This window comes from Nyctereutes procyonoides, unplaced genomic scaffold (assembly GCF_905146905.1).
Source record: "Nyctereutes procyonoides isolate TBG_1078 unplaced genomic scaffold, NYPRO_anot_genome, whole genome shotgun sequence".
In the NCBI taxonomy this organism is placed as follows: domain Eukaryota; kingdom Metazoa; phylum Chordata; class Mammalia; order Carnivora; family Canidae; genus Nyctereutes; species Nyctereutes procyonoides.
This window is the reverse complement of record NW_026575044.1, coordinates 48,313,296-48,335,919: the sequence shown is the minus strand read 5'-3', so window position 1 is coordinate 48,335,919 and position 22,624 is coordinate 48,313,296. Positions and strand designations below refer to the sequence as shown.

Below are 22,624 nucleotides of genomic sequence, written 5' to 3'. Positions count from 1 at the left end.
TGTATTTAAAGCTGAAGACAAATTTGAGACTCATTCTATAAGAGATAAATAGTGCCCTAGCCCTGGATCAGATTACGGGCAGATATGTGAACGGTTAACTATGATATCACAGTAAAGGTATGAATAAGACACAAACAACTCCACTTTGACAAGATTCCGCACAGAGGTGACAACATAGCTGGAACAAAGCCATGGAAGACAACAGAAAAGGAAGCCTGGCAAGAACAATATTTCAGGTAGAAGGAACAGCACTAAGTACCAAAAGTGGTAAAGAAGAGATTTCTGTCTAAGAGTAAGTAAGTTAAATATGGCTGAATTATTGGATGAGTTCGGAAGTCATAAGAAAATGAAGCTGGAGGGGTAGACTGGGGTCAGATTATAAAATGAAAGGCTTTCGTAAGATTAGATGTGGATTTTAAGCTGTAGGCAATGGGAAACCAGCTAATCCCAGCTAAGATATTTAAGTACGGAAACAGTTTTTAAAAATGTTTTAAAAAAGTTTTATTATTATTTAAGCAATCTCTATACCCAACGTGGGGCTTGAACTCATAATCCTGAGATCAAGAGTCACATGTTCTTCTGACCTGAGCCAGCCTGGTGCCCCTTTAAGACTTTTAAAATAGTATGTATTTCAAAACAAAAAAGTATGCTTTTGCAGAAATAGAGTACTAGGAAAAGAAGACAAAGCTGCTGCAATGTTCTAAGTGAGAGATACCGATGAGGGCCCTAAAACAAGGCCCTAGTGGAAGATACAGTTTCTGGAGAGAGTTTCAAGGTAGAAGGGTTAGAATGTGGTAACTGATAGGTTACTACTTTGGTGTCATCACTAATAAATAAAGGTTTTTTTCTGAGGGAGTGAGAGATAAATCATTTATTTTGGTCTGTGAGAGTCTGAGGCTGAAGTGGCACATGGTTAGACTTCTTCTTCAGGAACGAAGCACTCATCCCCCAGCTCCCAGGAATGTTGGAGGCTGAAAGCTCTGACCAGAGTTCCTCTCTAGGAACTGGCAATGGGAACACTGGAAAGGAAGACTGGTGTGCCCAAGGTCATGTTCCCTCCTTGGGGGCAGGCTACCTGTGAGAAGGGCCACCCCATACTTCCAGAGCTCCCGTGGGTTCAGCTGAAATGAGTCTGCAATTACACTTCAGCTTGACTTCTTACTCTGCCGAATTTTGGTTCCTTCACATAGTTACAGGTATTGACCCTGAAAGCGCTCAGCAGTAAGCCTCCTGATTATAATCTGAGGGCCCACTTCCTGGGGAACTAAACCTATGACAGGTATTTGGATATCATTTGGGTGATGCTGCCCAGGAAGCACCTACATCCGATTCTGGAGATGACATGACTAGGTGAGAATTTTGGGGAACTAAACTGGCACACGGAAGAGTGCTGAAACCACAGGAACAGGCAAGACCACAATGACAAAAAAGTTGACTGCAGAACTGATTCTTACAGAATTCTGACGCTTAAAGAGTGGGTAGAGGAGTCATTAAAAGAGAAAAAAAGATAAAGTCACTGCGACAGGGAAACCAGAAGAGAGTACCATCATGAAACCAAGGAGGGGCAAATTTTATGAACAAGATGGTCACAATGTCAAATGTGACAGAAATCAAGTAGAAAGGAAAAGAGGCATTCAATGAATCTGGCATTACAAGCTCACTGGTGCTGTGTGCTGGTGCATACAACTTAAGGATGAACAGGCAGTGATACAGAGAAAACATAAGGTATAGACTTACTCTTCAAGAGTGCAGTGGTGAAGGAAAGCGATAGGGAAAGCTTGACAAACTGGCACAGTCATGGAATAACATTTTTCTCCCCGGATGACGGAGAACCAAGATGCTTAGAGTGGGTGGATAAAGGCCAATGGAGAGAGAAAATTAAAAATACACTAGCTAAGAAGTGGCTCAACAGAGGAAAGTTCCAGAGAAGACTGTTCCTGAAGTACATGTAAATGAGTTATCCTTCAAAGAAATAAAAGTATACCTCCTTTAGGACGAAAGGATAAGCAGGTAAGGACAAAGAAAATAAGGCAGACCAGTGAGGATTGTTAAGGTAGCCACTAGCTATGCATGGTTATTGAACACTTACTGAAATGGTAGCTACATTTAGCATGAACTGAGGTGTACTTACGTACACCAGACTTCCAACACTTAGTTAAAAACAAGAATATAACATGTGTCATTCATTAATAATTTCTCTAGTTATTATTTTGAAATAGTATTTTGAATATACTAGGCTAAAGAAAATGTTAAAATTTTTACCTGTTTCTTTTTTTTTTCTACAATGTGGCTACTAGAAAAATTAAAACTATGTAAGTGAGTTGCATTATACTTCTACTGCAAGGCATAGCTGATCAAGTGATGTTACTTACTGTGGGAATGCAAATCTTGCTTAAGGGGTTTCCATCCAAGAGATACGATCCATTAAATGTCACATATTCATCATAATACTGAGGTGCTTGAGGAATAACACTACACAACAATTTGCGCTTTTCTTCAATTTTTTTCCGAATGTGCAAGTATTCGAAATACGGATTTGCTCTCTCTGAACTGTATGGCTGAATCTCATCCAGTTTCAGAGAATCTACAATGGCTGCCAGAGACTGCTGAGTTTTCTCTTTTGCTTGTAGTAAAGAGGGGCTCGCTTGCACAGGCTGAGGCACACGTGACACCTTCCTTTTCCGTGGGTGGTGAATCTGAGGGTCATCTTCTTCAGTCAGTCTTATTCTTCCTCTAGGAGATGAAGATTCATTGTCTTTTTCTGACAACAGTGTACAGCTAGCAAGAATCTGCTTGCTTTGATTTGCCACTGTATTTGCTTTGTTTCTAGTCATCCTTTGAGGGATTTGGTTCTCAGTTTTATCATCTTCAGCATTTTCTTCTAATTCTACTTTACCTAATTGACCATATTTATGCATCTCTGGTTGAGCTGATTGTTGTAAATGGTTTTCCAGACTTGATACAGTGCTTTGCTGGGATTCTTCATCTTCAATGGAAAGCAAACACTTTTCCCCTTCAGAGCAATGTTTTGGATTATCTTGTTCATTTAGGATTCCTTTTGGCATCCCTGTACTCATTTCACATAAATCAGAATCACATTTATCATTCAAATGAGTTAAGACCAAACTCTCCAGTCTGTTTTCTTTTTCATGTGGAATAACCTGAATATCAGAAGAGCTATTTTCAACCTCACGGCCATTGGAAGACTTATACATTAGTTTGCTAAATGTATACTGTATATTTAACTGGGAAGAGGCATCATTTCCACTAAAGTCTTTTTCTGATGGCAATACAGGCAAAGCACTAGCTTTTTCAAAATTTGGTGATGCTTCTTGAACAGTGTTTTCCGAGTACACTGGGACAAAGGCATCTGTTTTTTGAACATCTGTTAGGACCAAAGTATTTTCCATCTCTTTTGTAGATTCATTATCAGTATCTAAAACAGAACTGATAATTTGAACTGCATTTTTCTGTTGAAAAATACCTGGCTCTTGATTGGCAACATATGACATAGATATAGGTTTAGAAACAGATTCAGCATCTGAAAGTGATTGGCTATGAAAAGAGCAAAGTTGTTGTGAAGGCAGAAAGGACATTGGGTCCTGAGCACAAGAGTTTCCTGGCAGTTCTGTCTGGTGCAGGGATAAAAAGTCAGTGTTCTGTTCTTTCAATATTTTGTTTTCAGAATTACAAAAGCCCTGAACAGAAGAATCTTGATCAGGAGTACTAGAATTTGGGCAGATCAAATCATTGGTGCTTAATGATTCCAGTTTGTCAACGGATACCTCCCATGATTTATTTTGGATCACACCAACCTGATTAGATGGCTCTAAATGCACAGGATTGTCCATTAAAGTGCCCAATGGAGCAGTACTCTTGATAACATTTAGATCAGCTGAAATATATTTGCTGTTTACAGATGTAGTTGGAGAGGCTGCAAAACTGGAATGTATGTTGGACACATTTGAAAGTTCTCTTTCAGGCACATTTGAGGACACCTCAGGTTTGGGAGAAGGACAAATCTCTCTTGGCACAGCTAAGCCACCTTGACTGCTTTCTTCTGATATGGTTTGGAATTGTTTTGTATGTTCACAAATGACAGATGGCATGCTACATCTTCGAACTTCTACAGTTGGTCTCCCCTCATTTATAACTAATTTAACATCTTCTACAGAAGATGATCGGAGATGGGATGTTGGAAGTCTGCTTGTATATGGTGGTTTAATCCGTTCTGGCAGTTCAGCCAAGCTATCTAATTCCCTTTCATGAAGGGCAGGAGATTTGGCAACTGGCAAAAAAGGTGACTGGGAAAAGGACATTTGGGAATCTGAACCCTCTAACATAAAGTCAGAGTCATACTCAACTGGAGGCCTGGGGGTCGTCACTGTGGTATGGCAGGAATCTTCTGAGCTAGCAACTGAAATCATGGATACGGATCTGGAGCTGAGACCTGGCTTTTCATTTTCTGATCTAGGAGACCTGTTTAAGTTATTATCTGAAACAAAAGATGACTTCCCTAAATTTGTTATATTTTTGGCATCAACAGATTGTGATCTGTTACTTACAGCATCTTTAGATTGTTTCTCCTTGGTGTAAGTTTCAGTCAATTCTGAACTCTTTGACCTAGTAAGTTCTTTATTTTTGGACTCAGCTAGTGCATGCTTTGTTTTTTCTTTATCTTTTACTTTAAGTTCTAAACAATTACGATTTCTCAACCGTTCCTTTTCTTTTTGCTTAATTTTTTCCTTATGTTTTTTGTGCCACTGCTCTATTTCTAAGTCTTTAAGGCTTAGCATTCGTTCAAAACTTGTTTGCATTAAATCATCATTCACTAATCTCTTTTCTTTAGGTCGAGTATCTTTTGATGCTGGTGATGACTTAGGTTTAGGCTTATCTACTTCAGATTTTAGTTTGAGTAAACTATTTAGTTGAATTTTATCCTTATGCTTGTCTCGTTCTTTGTATCTGTCTATATCTTTATCTTTTTTATCTTTTTCTTTTCCATCCGGGGTTTTCAAAGGTTCATCTTTTGTTTTTTCTTTAAGGGATAAAGTTTTCTCATGTTGTGCTTTACAACTGTCTGTTGTACTTGACTTCTTCTCTTCCTGGAAGTGTTTGGGATTAGTTACATTTATGCCTTCTTTATCTCTAGATTTTTCCTTTTTATCTGCTTCCCTGTCCTTTTCTTTATTTTTACTTTTTTCTGACTTAGTATAGTCACTACTGTCTGCTGCTTTGTTTTTTTTTTCTATCAAGTGCTTTTCTTTGCTTTCTGCTAGATGCCTCTCTTTTTCAGGTTTTTCTTTGTCATGTTTTCTATCCATCTTTTCTCTACTTTTCTCTCTATCGTCATTTTTTTTAACAGTGGTGATGTTTTTTAGCTTCTCACTTTCTTTATGGCACCTCTCTGTGTGATGTGAATACAGCTTGTCTTTTATTTTGTCAACACAGTCACTAAGATCTAACTTGTCTTTCTCTGACTTATGCTCATGTTTGATCTTCTTCTCTTTTTCAGAATTTTTTCTTTCAGTCTTCTCAACATCCTTTTCTTTAGTTTGAAATCGCCTCTCAGATTTTTCCTTACTTTCTTTTATATACTTTTCTTGTTTTTCCATCTCTATTTCCTTTTCCATTGAGTGTAATCCTATAGATTCTTCACTGGCATTTGTTCCTAAAGAACCACATTCTGTTTCTTTTTCTATGGGTATATTTTCTCTTTCTTCTTTTAAATCTTTTATTTTTTCTTCCCTGAAAGATTTCTCACTTTCCTTTTTAATCTTCTCTCGTTCTTCTTTAAAATTCCTCTCTTTTGAAACATGCTTTTCCTTGGTTGATTTATCATCTTTTATGCTTTTTTCCAACTTTGATTTTTTTTCTAATGTTAGGGACTCATGTTCCATGTTTAAAAACAGATCTTCAGTCTCATCACTTTTAAAAAAATTCTCTTTCCAAAATTCTCTATCAAATTCTACACTCCGCTGCAGCTCTTTAGCACTATCTCTATTTTTGTATTTTTCCTTTTCACCTTCAATTTCCTTTTTATGCTTTTCTTTTTCCCTCTCTTTATGTTTCAATTTATGCTTTTTTAATGTTTTGCCCTCTTTATCCATTTTCTTCAGTGTACAATCTGAATTTTCAAATGTTGGACTATGATCTTCATCCTTTACTTTGGCATTTGACTTTTCACCAAATTCTAAGTGGAACTCTTTCTGATGTTTACTTTTTTCTTTATGCTTACAAGATTTTACACTTGAACTTTCTGGCAAGAATTCAGATTCTGTATTATCATACCGAACAAGATCAGGCTGTAATGACATTTCCGAACTTCCTGGTGATAAACATGTTTTAGTATGTTCCTGTTTTAGTGGTGTTGACTGCTTTTCACTTAGTCCACAAGAATGTTTAGGAGATTTACCAGTGGAGATATGAAATAAATGTAACGAAGTATCATCTTTTGGGCTAAAAGATTTTCTAAAATTCCCCTCCTCTCTGGTCTTTTCTGAGCAATCTAGTGCAGTATTAATAGTCAAGTTTGTTACTCTGGTATTTTCTTTCCCCTCTTTTTCTTGCTTCAGCTCTTGGTTCTCTTTATTTTTGTTCTGGTTCTTCAATTTTCTTTTGACTTTACCCTTCTGTTTGTGTTCATTTGAAATTCCATATTCTTTTTTGGTTTGTGTATCAGAATTTGATGTTTCAGGGACAGAACATGGAGCAGAAACCTTTTTATTCTGAAGAATTTCTTCATCTGAACTTTCTGAACTTGAATACAAAACTCTAGATGGCTTTTGTTTTTTACTTTTAAATGACTTAGGATAGAAAGCTTTCTCCGGTTTTGTAAATAAACTATTCTTTTCTACTTCAGCTTCATTCTCTTTTCGTAGCTCCTTTCTAAGAATATGTCTATCATCAATCATTTTATTTATTTCTTCATCATCGTCATCTTTGAACTCATATTCATCAAGAGCAGATGGAAGAGGTGCTTTACTGGGAATTATCTGTTTACTTTCACAGATGAGAGAGTCTTTCTCTGTCTCAGAGTCAATATTTTCATCAACACTGGAAGGATTTACAGACCGAGCCTCTTCAGAATCTAGAAGAAGAAGAGAAAATCTGTTGTTGGTCAAGAGAAACTGTCAGGAAAATAAGGCTGAGAGAAAAATATAGCATATAAAGTAACTATTTCAATTCAGAAAGATTCAGTATCATATGTGAATAATGCAATAAAAATATTTATGAACTCTACTACAGTATTGTGGAAAACCTTTATAAAGAATCTGCTTCATAATGAGACACCTTGACACTTCTAAAAGCATATAGTATAATGAATTCAGAATTCATATATCAAAGATACAGGACATATACATTATACATATATCTATCTATCTAGTGACACATTAGCTGGATACTGTTATACAAAATTTTATATACTGTACTTTTTAAAAAAGATTTTTATTTATTCATAAGAGAGAGAGAGAGAGAGAGAGAGAGAGAGACAGATGCAGAGGAAGAAACAGGCTCCATATAGGGAGCCCCATCTGGGACTCGATCTCTGGACCATGGGCTCATGACATGAGCCAAAGGCAGATACTCAACCGCAGAGCCACCCAGGCATCTCGATGTACATTTTTTTTTTTTCTGGACAAAGAATACTGAAGTAAGATTCACTGATGCAAAAATGATTAAGAACCACTAACTTATAGGGTTTAATTAAGTAAATATCACATAATGTCTTATATATTTAAGAATTTTTTAAAAAAGATTTTATTTATCCATGAGAGGCACACAGAGAGAGGCAGAGACATAGGCAGAGGGAGAAGCAGACTCCCCATGGGGAGCCTGATGCAGAACTCGAACCCAGGACCCCGGGATCATGACCTGAGCCAAAGACAGACGTTCAACCACTGAGCCACCCAGAAACCCCTGTTTCAGAATTTTTTATGAATAAAATCATAAGTGGTCAAATGATCCTCATAAAGTAGAAACTTAAATAAAGGTGAATGGTTTCACTTACACAAGACACATAACTGGTAAAAAAAAAATTAAAGAAATGCATCCCCCAATTACATAATCAAGATTATAAACTGAATATGTAATTTGAAAGAAGCTCCTATGATCCTTAATTTTCTTGTCTATAATTTAGATTTGACATTAATACGGACTCTAAGACAATGGGGGAGATAATGAGTTCAACTTCTACACATTTTTAAGTACATTAAAATTAATTTTAAGTACAGGAAAGTTTAAGTGCATCCAAGTTGTATAAATGTAGTCAAAACATTACTAGATTCTATTTCATTGTATCTTTTTAAAATATTTTTTATTTTTTAAAAGATTTTATTCATTTATTCATGAGAGACAGAGAAAGAGAGAGAGAGAGAGACACACACACACAGGCAGAGGGAGAAGCAGGTTCCATGCAAGGAGCCCGACGTGGGACTTGATCCTGGGACTTCAGGATCATGCCCTGGGCCAAAGGCAGGCACCAAACCGCTGAGCCACCCAGGGATACCCTAAAAAATTTTATTGTTGGGATCCCTGGGTGGCGCAGTGGTTTGGCCCCTGCCTTTGGCCCAGGGCGTGATCCTGGAGACCCGGGATCGAGTCCCACTTCGGGCTCTCGGTGCATGGAGCCTGCTTCTCCCTCTGCCTGTGTCTCTGCGCCTCTCTCTCTCTCTCTCTCTCTGTGACTATCATAAAAAAAAAATTTATTGTTAAGTTATCTCTTCCCTAACTTGCACTCACATCTCTGAGATCAAGAGTTACATGCTCCAGTGACTGAACCAGCCAGGCACCCCTTATGTCATTTTTAAGAAAAAGATTTTTCTTCATCCTAGGTTGGCATCTTTTTTTAGCTGAGATGTATCTTGTATACATTGGGCTTCAATCTGAAAAGAAAACCTGGGCTTCTAACTAAAAGCAATGAAAACTGAGGCCTCTGACCAAGGAGGAAACACCAACGTCACTATAAAAATGGTAAGTTTGCTAAGTACTTACTAAAATTGTTTATTAGAATTGTAAATTTAATACATTAAGCTTCCTCTAACTAAAGTGATCTAGCCCCCAAATATTCTCACATAAAAATCCAAATTCCAGAAGCATTTTGGGGTGTAAGACACTGGGCACTGCATAGGAGCCCTGGAGAGATCACAATCTTATTTTTAAAGAGGATTATTCTGATGAATGAAATGGTTATACTGATAGATGGTATAAAAAGGAACATTTTTAGAATTATAGATGTTGCAAATGCTCCCCATTCCCAGCCATCAATATTGCAATATATAGTATCAAACTACAGAACTTTATGTTGCAAAAAGGAACATCTATTTTGGGAGCACTGTTTATTTTGATCTCTGATTGACTACAAGAATATGTACTTATAAAAAAAAAAGAATATGTACTTATATAACAGGTGTTATTTTCTATTGTTAATGCTTTATTTATAATTTGTTCTTCAGAACTTATCTCTATGTGTACTTTTCAAGGATTTTTTATGGTTTATAGCTAGATGATTACTTTTATTAGAAATTAGGAATGATTTTTTTCTTTGATATACCCCACAAAACCTCAGTTCTACACTGAGATTAAGTCTTCAATAAATATTTATTCTGCTCCACCAGGCTCATAGTGTTAGGTGTATGGGGGTGACAAGATCAAAAGACAGTTTTGCCTCTTTAACAGTTACACAACTTGTTGGTTGCTAAAAAGGTAATAGGTACTAGGTCGAAAGGGTGCACTTGGGAAAACAGTCTGGTTAGGAAAACTAGAGAAGGAAAGCAGGATCCTCAAATAAGTGGCACTGAAGCTGAGGCATGAAAGATGTACAGGGATTCAGGGCATAGAAGTAACTATGACATATACAGATCCAATCACAGCATGTATACCATTTTACATATGGCCTTTTCCCATTGAACAGATCACATTTTCTACTGAAATTAAATCATTACTATTTTTAAAGCCTCATATTACATTGAGTTAATTTGTTATCATTTAATTTTTTTTTGAATTTGTAATCATTTAAACTGATTCTTCTACTGAAGGGACGTTCAGGTTGCTTCTAATTTGATATTCTAGATATCTAATAATGTGGGAAAAAAGTTTTGTATACGTTACTTGAAAATCAATTTGTGTATGAAAAAAGAAATGAAAAATGCATCAAAAAGTATCTATAGTACTAAACTTTTGCTGGAGGAATTATGGGTGATTTTTATCCTCAAACTTTTCTGTATTTTCCAAATTGCTAGCAAAACAGATTATTTTTATCATCAGAAAAAAAAGTTTTTTAAAAAGATTTTATTTGAGAGAGAGTGAACAAGCAGAGAGCAGGAGTGGAGTTGGGGGGAGACAGAGGAGAAGCAGACTCCCCACTGAGCAGGGAGCCCAATGTGGGGCATGATCCTGAGACTCCAGGATCAAAACCTGAGCCGAAGGCAGCTATTTAAACCAACTGAGTCACCCAGGGTCCCTGGGAAAAAATTTTTTTTTAAAGTTCACTAATAGGCAGGCAACCTGGGTGGCTCAGTTAAGTGTCCAGCTCTTGATCTCAGCTCAGGTCTTGATCTCTGGGTTCTGAGTTTAAGCCATGTGTTGGGCTCCTTGCTGGGTGTGGAGCCTACCAAATATGTATCTAAAAAGTTCATTAATAGGTATAAAATAGCGTCACTGTTTTTTTTTTTATTCATTGTGGCTCATTTTGCCATGTGTTTGTATTTACTGTTTAATGTCACTTCATAATTTCTTCAGCCTATTTTCTCCTGGTCTTTTTTTGTCTAGGTATATTACTACATTTCTTAAATTACACCACACATATAATCTCACGTATGTTTCACTTTTTTTAAAAAAATTAAATTTATTTATTTATTCATGAGAGACACAGAAAGAGAGGCAGAGACACAGGCAGAGGGAGAAGCAGGCTCCATGGAGGAAGCTGGATGTGGGACTTGATCCTGGGACCCCCGGATTACAACCCGAGTCGAAGGCAGACGCTTAACTGCTAGCCACTCAGGCATCCCTATGTTTCACTTATCATACTGCTTATCTTGAATATATACATTCAAGGTAAATGCAAATTCCAGGGAAATTACACAAATATGTGTACCCTGAGAGATTAAGGTCTGTCATTAATTTGTGTTCCTGATTCATCAACTGAAGGTAATTAAGCAATACTCTCCAATGCAAATATACTTTTCCTATGGATCTTTTTCAAAGACGACTTTTTTTTAAAAGGGGGAAAAAGTGAAGTTTTAAAGTGAGAAAGTTAGCTTGACAGTAATTAATGTCCATGATGAGAATGTGGAATTAGTCCAGCGAAGGACGGTAACCTGGCTGTGGTCACTGAGTTGCACGTGCCTACTGGGCTTGCTCTACTGCCGGTGGTTCTCAGCAGCTGGTGGCAATAACCCTGTGTTGCTCTCATGAAGCTGGTGAGTCTGATCTCAGCACAGGTACTATACCTCCATGACATCATTTCAATTGCAGACCAGGCTGGAAATCTCTTTTCTTCCCTAAGTGACCCTAAACCTTTTGATTTACTTTAACAGGAACATAGAGCTGGTCCTGCAATTATAGTGTGATAGTAACTTAAAAAAAATATGTTTTGCCTTTCTTAGGAGAGGACTGCTTACAGTGAGAAAATCACCTCGGCTCTCCAAATCCTCAAATTCTAGTAGTCAAAATGGCATGCCTATAATTATACTGTTATTTTTCCTTTTGTTCCAATCTTTTGGTCTTCAATTATCTAGGTAAGCAATAAATCTGAATTTGTATTTAAATCATTTATCAAATTATTTCTGACAAAAAGTGTCTTTAAAAAATCTTAATGTTTGGGGCACCTGGGTGGCTCAGCTGGTTAAGTGTCTGCTTCTTGATTTCGGCTCAGATCATGATCTTGGGGTTCTGAGATCAAGTCCTATGTTGGGCTCCATGCTGAGCATGAAAGCCTGCTTAAGATTCTCTCCCTCTACCCCTCCCCTGCTCATGCACATGCTATTTTTTTTTAAGATTTTAATTATTCACGAGAGAGAGAGAGAGAGAGAGAGAGAGAGAGAGAGAGGCAGAGACATAGGCAGAGAGAGAAGCAGGCTCCATGCAGGGAGCCAGATATGGGACTCAATACTGGGACTCCAGGATCATGCCCTAGGCCGAAGGCAGACGCTCAACCACTGAGCCACCCAGGCATCTCCCATATACTCTCTTTCTAAATAAAAAAAATAAAAATTAATGTTTTTTATTTCAAAATTTTATTTGGGAAACTAGGAAAGAAAAAGAAATACAAAGGTTAATCAATCATTCAAATATTAAACTTTTCATTAAAACATTTTTCTTTTCCATAAAAAATGCTAATAAAAGATTAATTGGTTAAAAACACTTCAATACATTTGAAATTTACTCTTGTACTTCTTAAGGCACTTTTTGATATTTGCAGCAAATATTAGTGACACCTTACACAATAGTTAAATGTTATTTGAGGTCATTATCTTTAGGCTTGACTTTTTTCCTACTGAGGCTACCATACATTTCCATCTTTTTTTGTATTCAAAAGGGGTGGCAGCCAAACAGAGCACATGTGACCAATTCAGGGAGATGATAATATCTAAAGTAAATCCCTCTTTCAAAATCTTTCCAAAACAACCAGTGTGCATTTGACAAACCAATTACATCTCACAAGCCTAATAAATTCAGGAGAGGCTGCGCCTTTAAAATGGTTTGAATTATATTTACTTTTAGAAAACATATAATTATTCTAATGGATGATGATGATACAAAACTATATACACCATGACCCTAAACTTGAACTTATAGTGAAGTCCAGGTCTCTGCTTTTCCTCTGAGATTCAGATGTCTAACTTGGACCCTCTTTGACTCCTCTTAATCATCCTAACTCATTGAGGACATTCAGCGCCCTTTCTTTTCCACATCTGTTTCCTCTTGCTGCTTGAAAGCCACTATTTCCCACTTGTGTAGCATATCAATTAACACATTTACTCCAACTGAAAACCTCAGAGCCATTAACATTCTCAATTCCACAACTTCCAGAATTAACTGTTCAAAGTTTTAATCTCTGGACTATCTCTTAAATCCATGTTCTCTCTATTCTCATTAACACTGTCCCAGCTCAGGTTCTCATCATTTCTTGCCTAGATCAGTTATCACCTTAACTAAAATGTGGCCAGCATTATAGAACAGATGTCTCTTTTCATCTGAGGGCTTCCTATCTACAACAAAATAAAAATACAAAGATGATGGTATGAGACTTTTCAAAATCAGGAACACTATCTCTCCTACTACCATTTATTCATAACAGCAATTATTATTCCTACTTAAGAGACATGTAAACAGAGTCTGACCCAGTTAAGTAGCTTGTCCAAGGCTACCTCACCCTGAGGAAATGTAGCCCAGGATGTTTTTGTCTGACTTAACAGTATTTTCTACATTGTCTCCCACCTCTCATATTTCTTCTTGCTATTTGCATTGGTGATACCAGTATTTTACTCACTCTCCCCCAAATTTACATACATATTTATGTGGATTCTGATCAGTTTCTTTTTATTATTTCCCAACTACTTAACTAGAAGATATTTTAGATTAGAGGTTAGGGGGAGGAGCACTTCAAGAATTTACATATAGGAAGGACTTGGGGTAGTCACTTGTTATAGGGAAGATGTGAGCAGGGGACGTCTTGAGGCTATGTTTGCATTGGTATTTATGGAGATTACATGTTTATTTGGAATGGTTTCGGAGGAGATACATTTAACTTCTCATTTATCCTTTGGGAACATCACTTCCAAAAGGTGTGCATTTTATCTGTTATTCTCATCACTGGGACATGGGAGGTTAAAGATTGCCTGTTTCTCAAAAAAGGCAAGGGGCAAAGGGAAGGCTATCTACTCCACTATATCCTCAATGCATTCCACCTATTCTAAATGAGTGCTTAAATACACGCACACACAAGATTCAGCTTACTATAAACCTACAATAATATATGACTTTATTTTTTAACAGCATCTGCCTGAATCTGTAGCATCCAGAGAATGAAAAACTTGTATTTTGTATTTGTGGGATGGAGCATGGTAGGGATGACAGTGTGCTTACTGAGGAAAAAAATTGCCTATTTAAGGAATTTGAGAGTCCTTTGTAGGATGGTAACCTTCAGTGAGGTAGCTGTAATTTTCTGCTTGTTTTCTATATTATTCAACAAATACTTTAAACATAAATTCATGACTAAGACCTGGGGACTTTCATAATAACATATAGTGAGTGCTTAATAAATGTAGATAAGTATGCAAATAGGGCATTTCAGAATCACATTAAGAAATCAAGTGGGGCTACATATGGTAGAAGGGGAGGACTGTAGAAAGGGATATAAACACGAAATATAAACTTATTCACTCAACAAGTTTGTATAGTACCCAGGTGGCAAATGATGTTGCCACTGATACTATCTGGGTAATTCTTTTTTTTTTTCCCAATTATTTTATTTTTCATGAGATAGAAAAGAGGCAGAGACAAAGGCAGAGGGAGAAGCAGGCTCCCTGTGGGGAGCCCAATGTGGGACTTGATCTCAAGACCCCAGGATCACGACCTGAGCCAAAGGCAGATGCTCAACCACTGAGTCACCTAGGTGCTCCTATCTGGGTAATTCATTGCTGATCCAGGTCCCCTTTAAACTCAGCAATCTGAAGAGGTGGCAAACATTTCATCCACATGCTGTTAGTTCCCGTATCACCTGCCATGTGGAGCACAGCTTTTTTGTTTGCTTTGTGCCACCTTGAACGTTCATATAGCTTGCACTTTCACACATTATGGACTAACATGCCTGTTTTCCTATATTGACCTCATGCTCTAATTTATCAACTACTAAGCTTTTTTATTTAGCCAGAAATTTACTTTTAACCAATGGCACCATTTTTATATAGTGTTCATACAGTTATTTGAATATACAGTGTTTTGTATTTATCAGGGAAACTGGACACAGTTTTAAGATGGAAACTGAATAGGTGTAATAATAGTAAATCTTTAGCCCCCTTCAGAAACTCAATGAAGGGCTCAGCGGTTTAGCGCCACCTTCAGCCCAGGGTGGGATCCTGGAGACCCGGGATGGAGTCCCATGTCGGGCTCTCTGCATGGAGCCTGCTTCTCCCTCTGCTGGTGTCTCTGCCTCTCTCCCTCTCTTTCTGTCTCTCATGAATAAATAAAATATTAAAAAAAAAAAAAAGAAAAGCTCAATGAAGAATGTTCAATTGTGAAGAACAGGAAAATTAGAGAATCCATATGAAACACAAATATATGTACAGTAGTTGATATTATGAAAAGTAATGAGAATAAGGTTTTAAAATTATGGGCGAAATCAGCATGTAAAGTATTTTAATAATTTATACGAAGATTTTATGCCAATATCGATAGAAATTAGTTTCAAAAAAAGCCTAATGTTCACCTCAGTCTTGATGAAAATTAGGAAAATTGATCAGAACCATTAAAATAATCCGCTCAGGGACGCCTAGGTGGCTCAGCAGTTGAGCGTCTGCCTTCAGCTCAGGGCGTGATCCTAGGATCCGGGATTGAGTCCCGCATAAGACTCCCTATGGGGAGCCTGCTTCTCCTCTGCCTGTGTCTCGGTCTCTGTGTCTCTCATGAATAAATAAACATTTTATTTTATTTTTTTTATTTTTTTATTTTTTAAAATATTTTATTTATTTATTCATGATAGACATAGAAAGAGAGGGAGAGAGGCAGAGACACAGGCGGAAGGAAAAGCAGGCTCCATGCCGGGAGCCCGACGTGGGACTCGATACTGGGGCTTCAGGATCACGCCCTGGGCCAAAGGCAGGCGCCAAACCGCTGAGCCACCCAGGGATCCCCATAAATATTTTAAAAAATAAAATAATCTGCTCAACCTCACCAAAATTTCTTTGTAATAGCCACAAGCAACCTTTTTTTTTTTTTTTTTAAGATTTTACTTATTTATTCATGAGAGACAGAGAGAGGCAGAGAGGCAGAGACACAGGGAGAGGGAGAAGCAGGGTCCCTGTGGGGAGCCCAATGCAGAACACAATCCCCAGGACCCTGGAGTCACACTCTGAGCCACCCAGAGCACCCACTCTGAGCAACTTTTCCTTCTCAATGTTAAAGTCACTGTAGATAAACTAAGAAAATGTGAAATTGAGGCAAGAAAGTATTTGGAAAAGTAATTTTCCTTAGATGAAATCACGGAGATGCAATAAGCAAAACCTGGACTTTTGGAAAATTTACCAGCAAATGATCAAGGTATTTCAACCAACAATTGCAAGAACATAAGAATGCAAGGGAGAGATCTATAGATTGAAAGATACTTGGACATATCAACCAATATGAAATCAACGGACTTTATTTGGATTCTGACTTTGAGAAAGTTAAGGAAAAAAATCTTTTGATTTTATGAGACAATCAGAACTTGGAACAATAACTGGGTATGTATGTATTTATTTATAAAAGATTTCATTTATTTATTCATGAGAGACAGAGAGAGGCAGAGACACAGGCAGAGAGAGAAGCAGGCTTCCCTCAAGGAGCCCGATATGGGACTCAATCCCGGATCCCGGGATCATGCTATGAGGTGAGGGCAGATGCTCAACCACTGAGCCACCCAGGCATCACAATAACTGGATATTTAATAGTAATAACATTTCATTAGTTTAGATATAATAATGATATTATTGTTATGTTTCAAGTAAAAAAAATTCTATTCTTTTATAGATACTGAAACATTTCCAGTGAAATGACTTCAAAATGATGGGGTATGGAAGAATGGAGAGAGGCAAAACAAGATTAGCCAGAAGGTGGAAATAAGTAAAACTGGGTCATAAATACATATGAGTTCATAATACTGTCCCTTCTACTTCTGCATATATTTGAATAATTTGATAATAAAAATAAAATCACTAATTTTATAATTACTGTTCTGTTTAAAAATGTTTTTTTAAAATGAATACATTATGCAATATACAGAATAAAATAAAAAACCCTACACATATATATTTAAGGAGGTTTTAAAAATTTTTTTTTCTTAATTTTTTGAGTGCAGAATCAGGTAACATCTAAGCACATTTTCAGGAATATGTTATATATATGAAATGTAAACTTTCTTGAAAGATTTTAAATTAATGAATGGTAGACTATGGCAAAAACCAAAAAACACCAGCAATTTTATTTCATTTCAGAACCCTTTGTGGCTAACAGAAGGTGCCACATTCAAACATAATGAACATGAATTTAGTCATGGTACACTTTGTAACAGTTATCATTAAGTTAAATAAATATATACTAAACTCATATTGTAGTTTTAGGCTGATATCAGGACCATCAGACTCTGAACTTTTCACACCCAGCAACAAACAGCATGATACAATGGAAAAGTACATACGTTCTGTCATTAGTTCTAGGTTCAAATCTTTGCCATTTAACAGTCAGTCATCTATCATTAGGGATTAACTCACAGGGCTATTTGTGAGTATTACATGAACTTACATAATGTACTTAGTATATCCAGGTATATACCATGCATGTGATACATATTAACCCAGTGCTTAGATAAAAAGAGAAAAATGTATTGTTAAATAAAAAGCACTTAAGTAAAATGTACATTTAACATGCCAAATTCAAAAGAGCGCATGTTAACTTAAAAAGCCAAAACTGAATCCCATAACTTTTTGTATTTGTTTAATTTAGTATCAGAAAATTGAAGACAAAAAGATTCAAGCTGACTCCAGGAACTTATTTCACTTATTACAGGGTTACAATGGAAGCAAGTAGTTCTTCAGAATGAGGGCAATGGAAACCACTTGTCTTTGAAGTAAAAAAAAAATGGACATATGCAGACAAAGACTTCCTGGGGTAAGGAGGAGAGGCAGTGAGGAGAAACAAGAAATAGACTGAACCAAGAACAATTTTCTTGTATTAATGTCTGGTGGAATTTATATTTTTAAACATCAAAGTACTAGTCATAAAAAGACAACCACTCATGCAAAGGATTTTTTTAGTGTTCCTCAAAGAAGGGAGGGGAAATGGAAATGGGAATAGAGACAGAGAGACTCAATTATATAACTGTTATAGAATGATTTTTAAAAAGTGTTTCGGGATGCCTGGGTGGCTCAGTGGTTGAGCGCCTGCCTCTGGCCCAGGGCGTGATCCTGGAGTCCTGGAATCGAGTCCCGCATCGGGCTCCCTGCATGGAGCCTGTTTCTCTCTCTGCCTATGTCTCTGCCTCTGTGTGTGTGTGTGTCTCATGAGTAAATAAAAATCTTAAAAAAAAATAAAAAGTGTTTCTTCTACAACTTAGTAAGTAGAAAATAATCCACAGAGAAAGCTTAAAATACCATATTTATTCAAGCTTATAAATTACCTCATTTATTTATGTACCCAACATAGGATTCTATGTAGGTAAGATTCTACTAGGATTCTACTATGTAAGGATGTTTTTTTTTTCTATGTAAGAATGTTAATAATAAATCTGTCCACGACTATATAGTTAGTAAGTGGTAGAGCTTGATATTCAAATGCCTTTCTCTGACTTTCATATTAGTACTCACAACCATCATGCTGTTACTTCTGAGTACATAAAAACTCTAAATATAGCCAAGATGAACTATATGAATGCTTATGATTATGCCATATTATATCATAATCCATAAGCATTCATATAAATACTTTCTACTTCTAAATTTACTTCATGACTGAGTGTATAAAGAAAATAACTCGGCCACAAAACCCTAGGTTCTATAATAAAGCATTATATTAAATGAGATTTACTATTAAACTACCTGTAAAATGATTTGAATTAAGAAAGTAACAAACAATGCTGTTAAACATACCCACCTGACGTCAATGTTGAATTTCAAATATGAACTCGCTCTCTATTCTTTGCTTGATTTTGATATACAATATCTTGATTTAAGTATTCCATAAGTATATGAAATAAGAGATTAAAAACACCTCATTCATGACTATTAATACAATTTATAAAGGAAAAAAAGTCACAGGATAGGGAAGATGGGTGAAGGTAAAGGATACAAATTTCCAGTTATAAGTTCTGAGGATATAATGTATAGCATAGTGACTACAGTTAACACTGTATTATATATTTGAAAGTTGCTAAAAGTAGATTTTAAAAGTTCTCACCACATACCCAAAATTGTAACTATGTGAGGCCATGGATGTGTCATCAAACCTTACTGTCATAATCATTCTGCAATATACACATTTATCAAATCATTACACTATATATACCATAAACTTGCACAATGTTACATGTCTATTATATCTCAATAAAGCTAGAAATAAAAAAATAAGGAAAGACAGCTATGCTGTGACTATCTTAAATGACTATAAATCTCTGAACCTGATTAGATTTTCATCTTTATAATGGTAAATACATTAAATTAAAAATGACATTTTTAATTTAAAGATTACAAAGCTGCAATATTAGTATGGTTCTCAGTATTTCATTTTAAATAGCTGGAGATGTCTAATGTGATAACCTTATTTCAGATTTCCACAATTTTTAAAGCTAATATTTATCAAGTGCTTATATCTAGGCCAACTGATATTCTATGTGCATTCATATATTAATTCACTTAACCTTTGTTTGCCACACCTCTATGAGGGTTGTACAGTAATTTCTGTTTTATAGACGTGGAACTTATTAGCACGTACAGGTTAACTAACTTGCCCACAATTAGAGATCCAGGGAACAAACCTGGATAATACTGAATACTAAAATTTGAGCTTTATTATTAAATAGCCATTTCAAAAAGAGTAGAGAAAAAATGCTTTATGACTTGATTTCCATTACCAAAATATCTATGTTGAAAGGTGTGTGTGTGCGTGTGTGTGTGTGTGTGGTGTGTAATGTAATGTAGTTCAAACAGAACTAAGTATTCTTTTAACACTTGGGAGTATTACAAAAAAAGAAAAAAGAAACTTTACATTTGGGATGGTGTTTGCTTTGTATGTCATTTTTATTCAGTGATGGGCTAGTGCATAAAAAGTCCTAAGCTATACTTCTTTGGCAATCTTTATCATAAAGATTGTTTTAATTTCATTATTTTAAATGCATTTCAAACAGTATTTACTGTTCTTTTATTATAAAAGTAAAACAGTTCATGATAGAAAATCAGAGAAATAGAGCGGAGTAAAGAAGAAAAGCTACCCATAAAATAATCCCACCACTCAACAGACTTATTCTTCATAACTACAGTACTACATTTGAGTTTAACTAACATTTGAGTTAACATTTGAGTTTAACTAACTTAGAAATAAGAAAGTGAACAGAATTTCTGAATTCAGATCTGTTCTCTTGCCTCTTCTAAATGACCAAACCAAGGGACACCTCTCACTGTCATTTCAGAAAGCATGCATGTGCTCTATAAGCAGCCCCCAATCATGTCACATTTTAGCCTCTTTATAATTAGGCCATAAATTGTTCATATGTTCTATTTTCCCTGGAGTTTTCACCTTTTTTTCTTGTTCATCAGCTCAGACAATACGCCTTCATATCAATAATTCCAGAAACAGTGAACGCTCAGAATCGAATTCACACAATATGTGTATTGTTATATACTCTTTTCTTGATAACATTCCTCATAAAGCTCTGTGACATTTTGTTCAAAAATATGCCAATTGCTCATTGCTGTCCCTCTGGAATTTTTCACCAAAATCCTTAGTCTTTATATCTTCCTTTTAGACTTGTATTTTGTGTCACCGAAGAGTAATGTATGTGAATAACTTTTTTCAGAAAAAGAACAGAAAGCACGTCCAAGGATGTTTTTCTTTAGCCTTGACACTTGAGTGATATATGGCTGGGAATGGAATTCTAGGTTCAAAATAATACTTCACAGAATGTTGTAACTACAGCTCCACCTGTCTTCTAAAACATATGTAAGAATGGGAGATAAGATGCCAATCTCTGGTTTGTAAGCAACTTGTTTCTCTGTGATTCTGGGAGCTTATAAGATTAAAAAAATATCTTTATCCTTGAAGTTGTGATGTATCTAGATGTTTTTTTCTTTCTTCCTTTCTTTCTATTCTTTAACATTCCTCTTTGATCCACAAACATAAATCTCTATTTAAAGATATTTTCTTCAATTAAGAAAATTATTTTCTTCTCAGCATTTGCTCTTTTTGTAGGATGAATATATTATCCTGTGTAGGTTTTTTGTTTTTTCTCATATTTTAGTGTCTTTTAAAAAATGTTTTATATGTTGCTCTTCTCTTTGATCTCAAGGTTTTCAGCAATGTCCAGTCTGTTCTTTAGTCCTGTATAGAATATTTATTTTCAGTAATGATAAATATTTAGAATTCCAAGGACTTTCCAGGTCTACTTTTTACAGTGGCCTTTTGTTGTTATGGTTAGTAGATTGATTGCCCTCCAAGGATCTTCAAGAGTACTGAGAAGAAGTCATCCTTCTGTTTTCTATATTATTTACATTTTCCAAGATCAATTGTTCTGTTTGTTCATCTTGGCCCTTCTTGTCTTTCATTCACTTGACTCTCCTTAAATCTCTGGAATTCTTTTTGTATTGATAAAGGGAAAAACTCATTTCTTTAGCAGTATTGTGGTGTATCTCTACAACAGGTCTCTCCTCTTCTGAGAGGTCTTTGCAGTGATCTGTGGCTCTCTTTAATCTCAGTCTTTTGCAAGGCTATTTCCTGAATAAACTGATTGGAAGTTTCAGAGATTCTCTGAGGCTTCACTGGGAATACTTCACAACTGTTGCAGGCATCTTATACATATTTTGGGCTGTTCCTTTGTTCTGTAATAGTTCACTAACCACAACTAATCTATTTAAGGACTAATTATATTACTTATTTATACTATATGGCCAAAGAAGTAACACTAAAAAAAATTATACCGGTATTTTAGTAAACAAATCATTACAGTTTTCATATCCCTAAACTGATTGAGAAATGTAGCTTAGTTTATACTATATGGCCAAAGAAGTAACACTAAAAAAAATTATACCTGTATTTTAGTAAACAAATCATTACAGTTTTCATATCCCTAAACTGATTGAGAAATGTAGCTTAGAGACAGGGAAATAAAACATCAGGTAATTTTATATAGTCTCTTCTAAATCTCCACTTCTAAGCCACAATTTTCCTAAGTAAAGTTTAGGTATTTTAAAGATTTTGTTTTTAAGTAATCTCTACACCCAACATGGAACTTGAACTTGTTACAACCCCGAGAACAAGAGTTGCATGCTCTACCGACTGAGCCAGCTGAGCACCCGAAAGTTTAGGTATTTTAATTCTGCTTTACATAAGAAGAGCAGTCATACATCTACTTCGAAATAAGTATGCTACCTGAGGACTTATTTTCACTGTATTTCTATAGTAATAGATGTAGGTAAGAGAATTATAGTCAAGAGTTTAGGGGTGAGCTGGGGAAGAAGAGAATATAACCAGTTGAAAACACTAAGTCTAAGGCAAAATCTATATAGGAAGTAAAATCAAGTACGACATCACTCTGTATACTGCCTCACTTAATTATAATTAATTACACATTGTCTTTCTACTAAAAGGTCAGTAACACAGAAACTAATTCTATAAAGTATAAATTAATCAAGATTTTTCTCCTAAAAATATGACTAGTATC

The 22,624-nt window shown here is 35.8% G+C and overlaps 1 protein-coding gene across 5 annotated transcripts in view; it reads right to left on the bottom strand.

Moving 5' to 3' along the window:
* Window positions 1–22,624, bottom strand: part of ANKRD12 (ankyrin repeat domain 12) — a 123,799-nt gene that overhangs the window by 16,547 nt on the left and 84,628 nt on the right. For all 5 annotated transcript variants that reach the window (XM_055323700.1, XM_055323702.1, XM_055323704.1 and 2 more), the window contains one exon: window positions 2,373–7,090. In XM_055323700.1, the coding sequence (XP_055179675.1) occupies window positions 2,373–7,090 (4,718 nt within the window). The remainder of the gene's footprint in view (window positions 1–2,372; window positions 7,091–22,624) is intronic.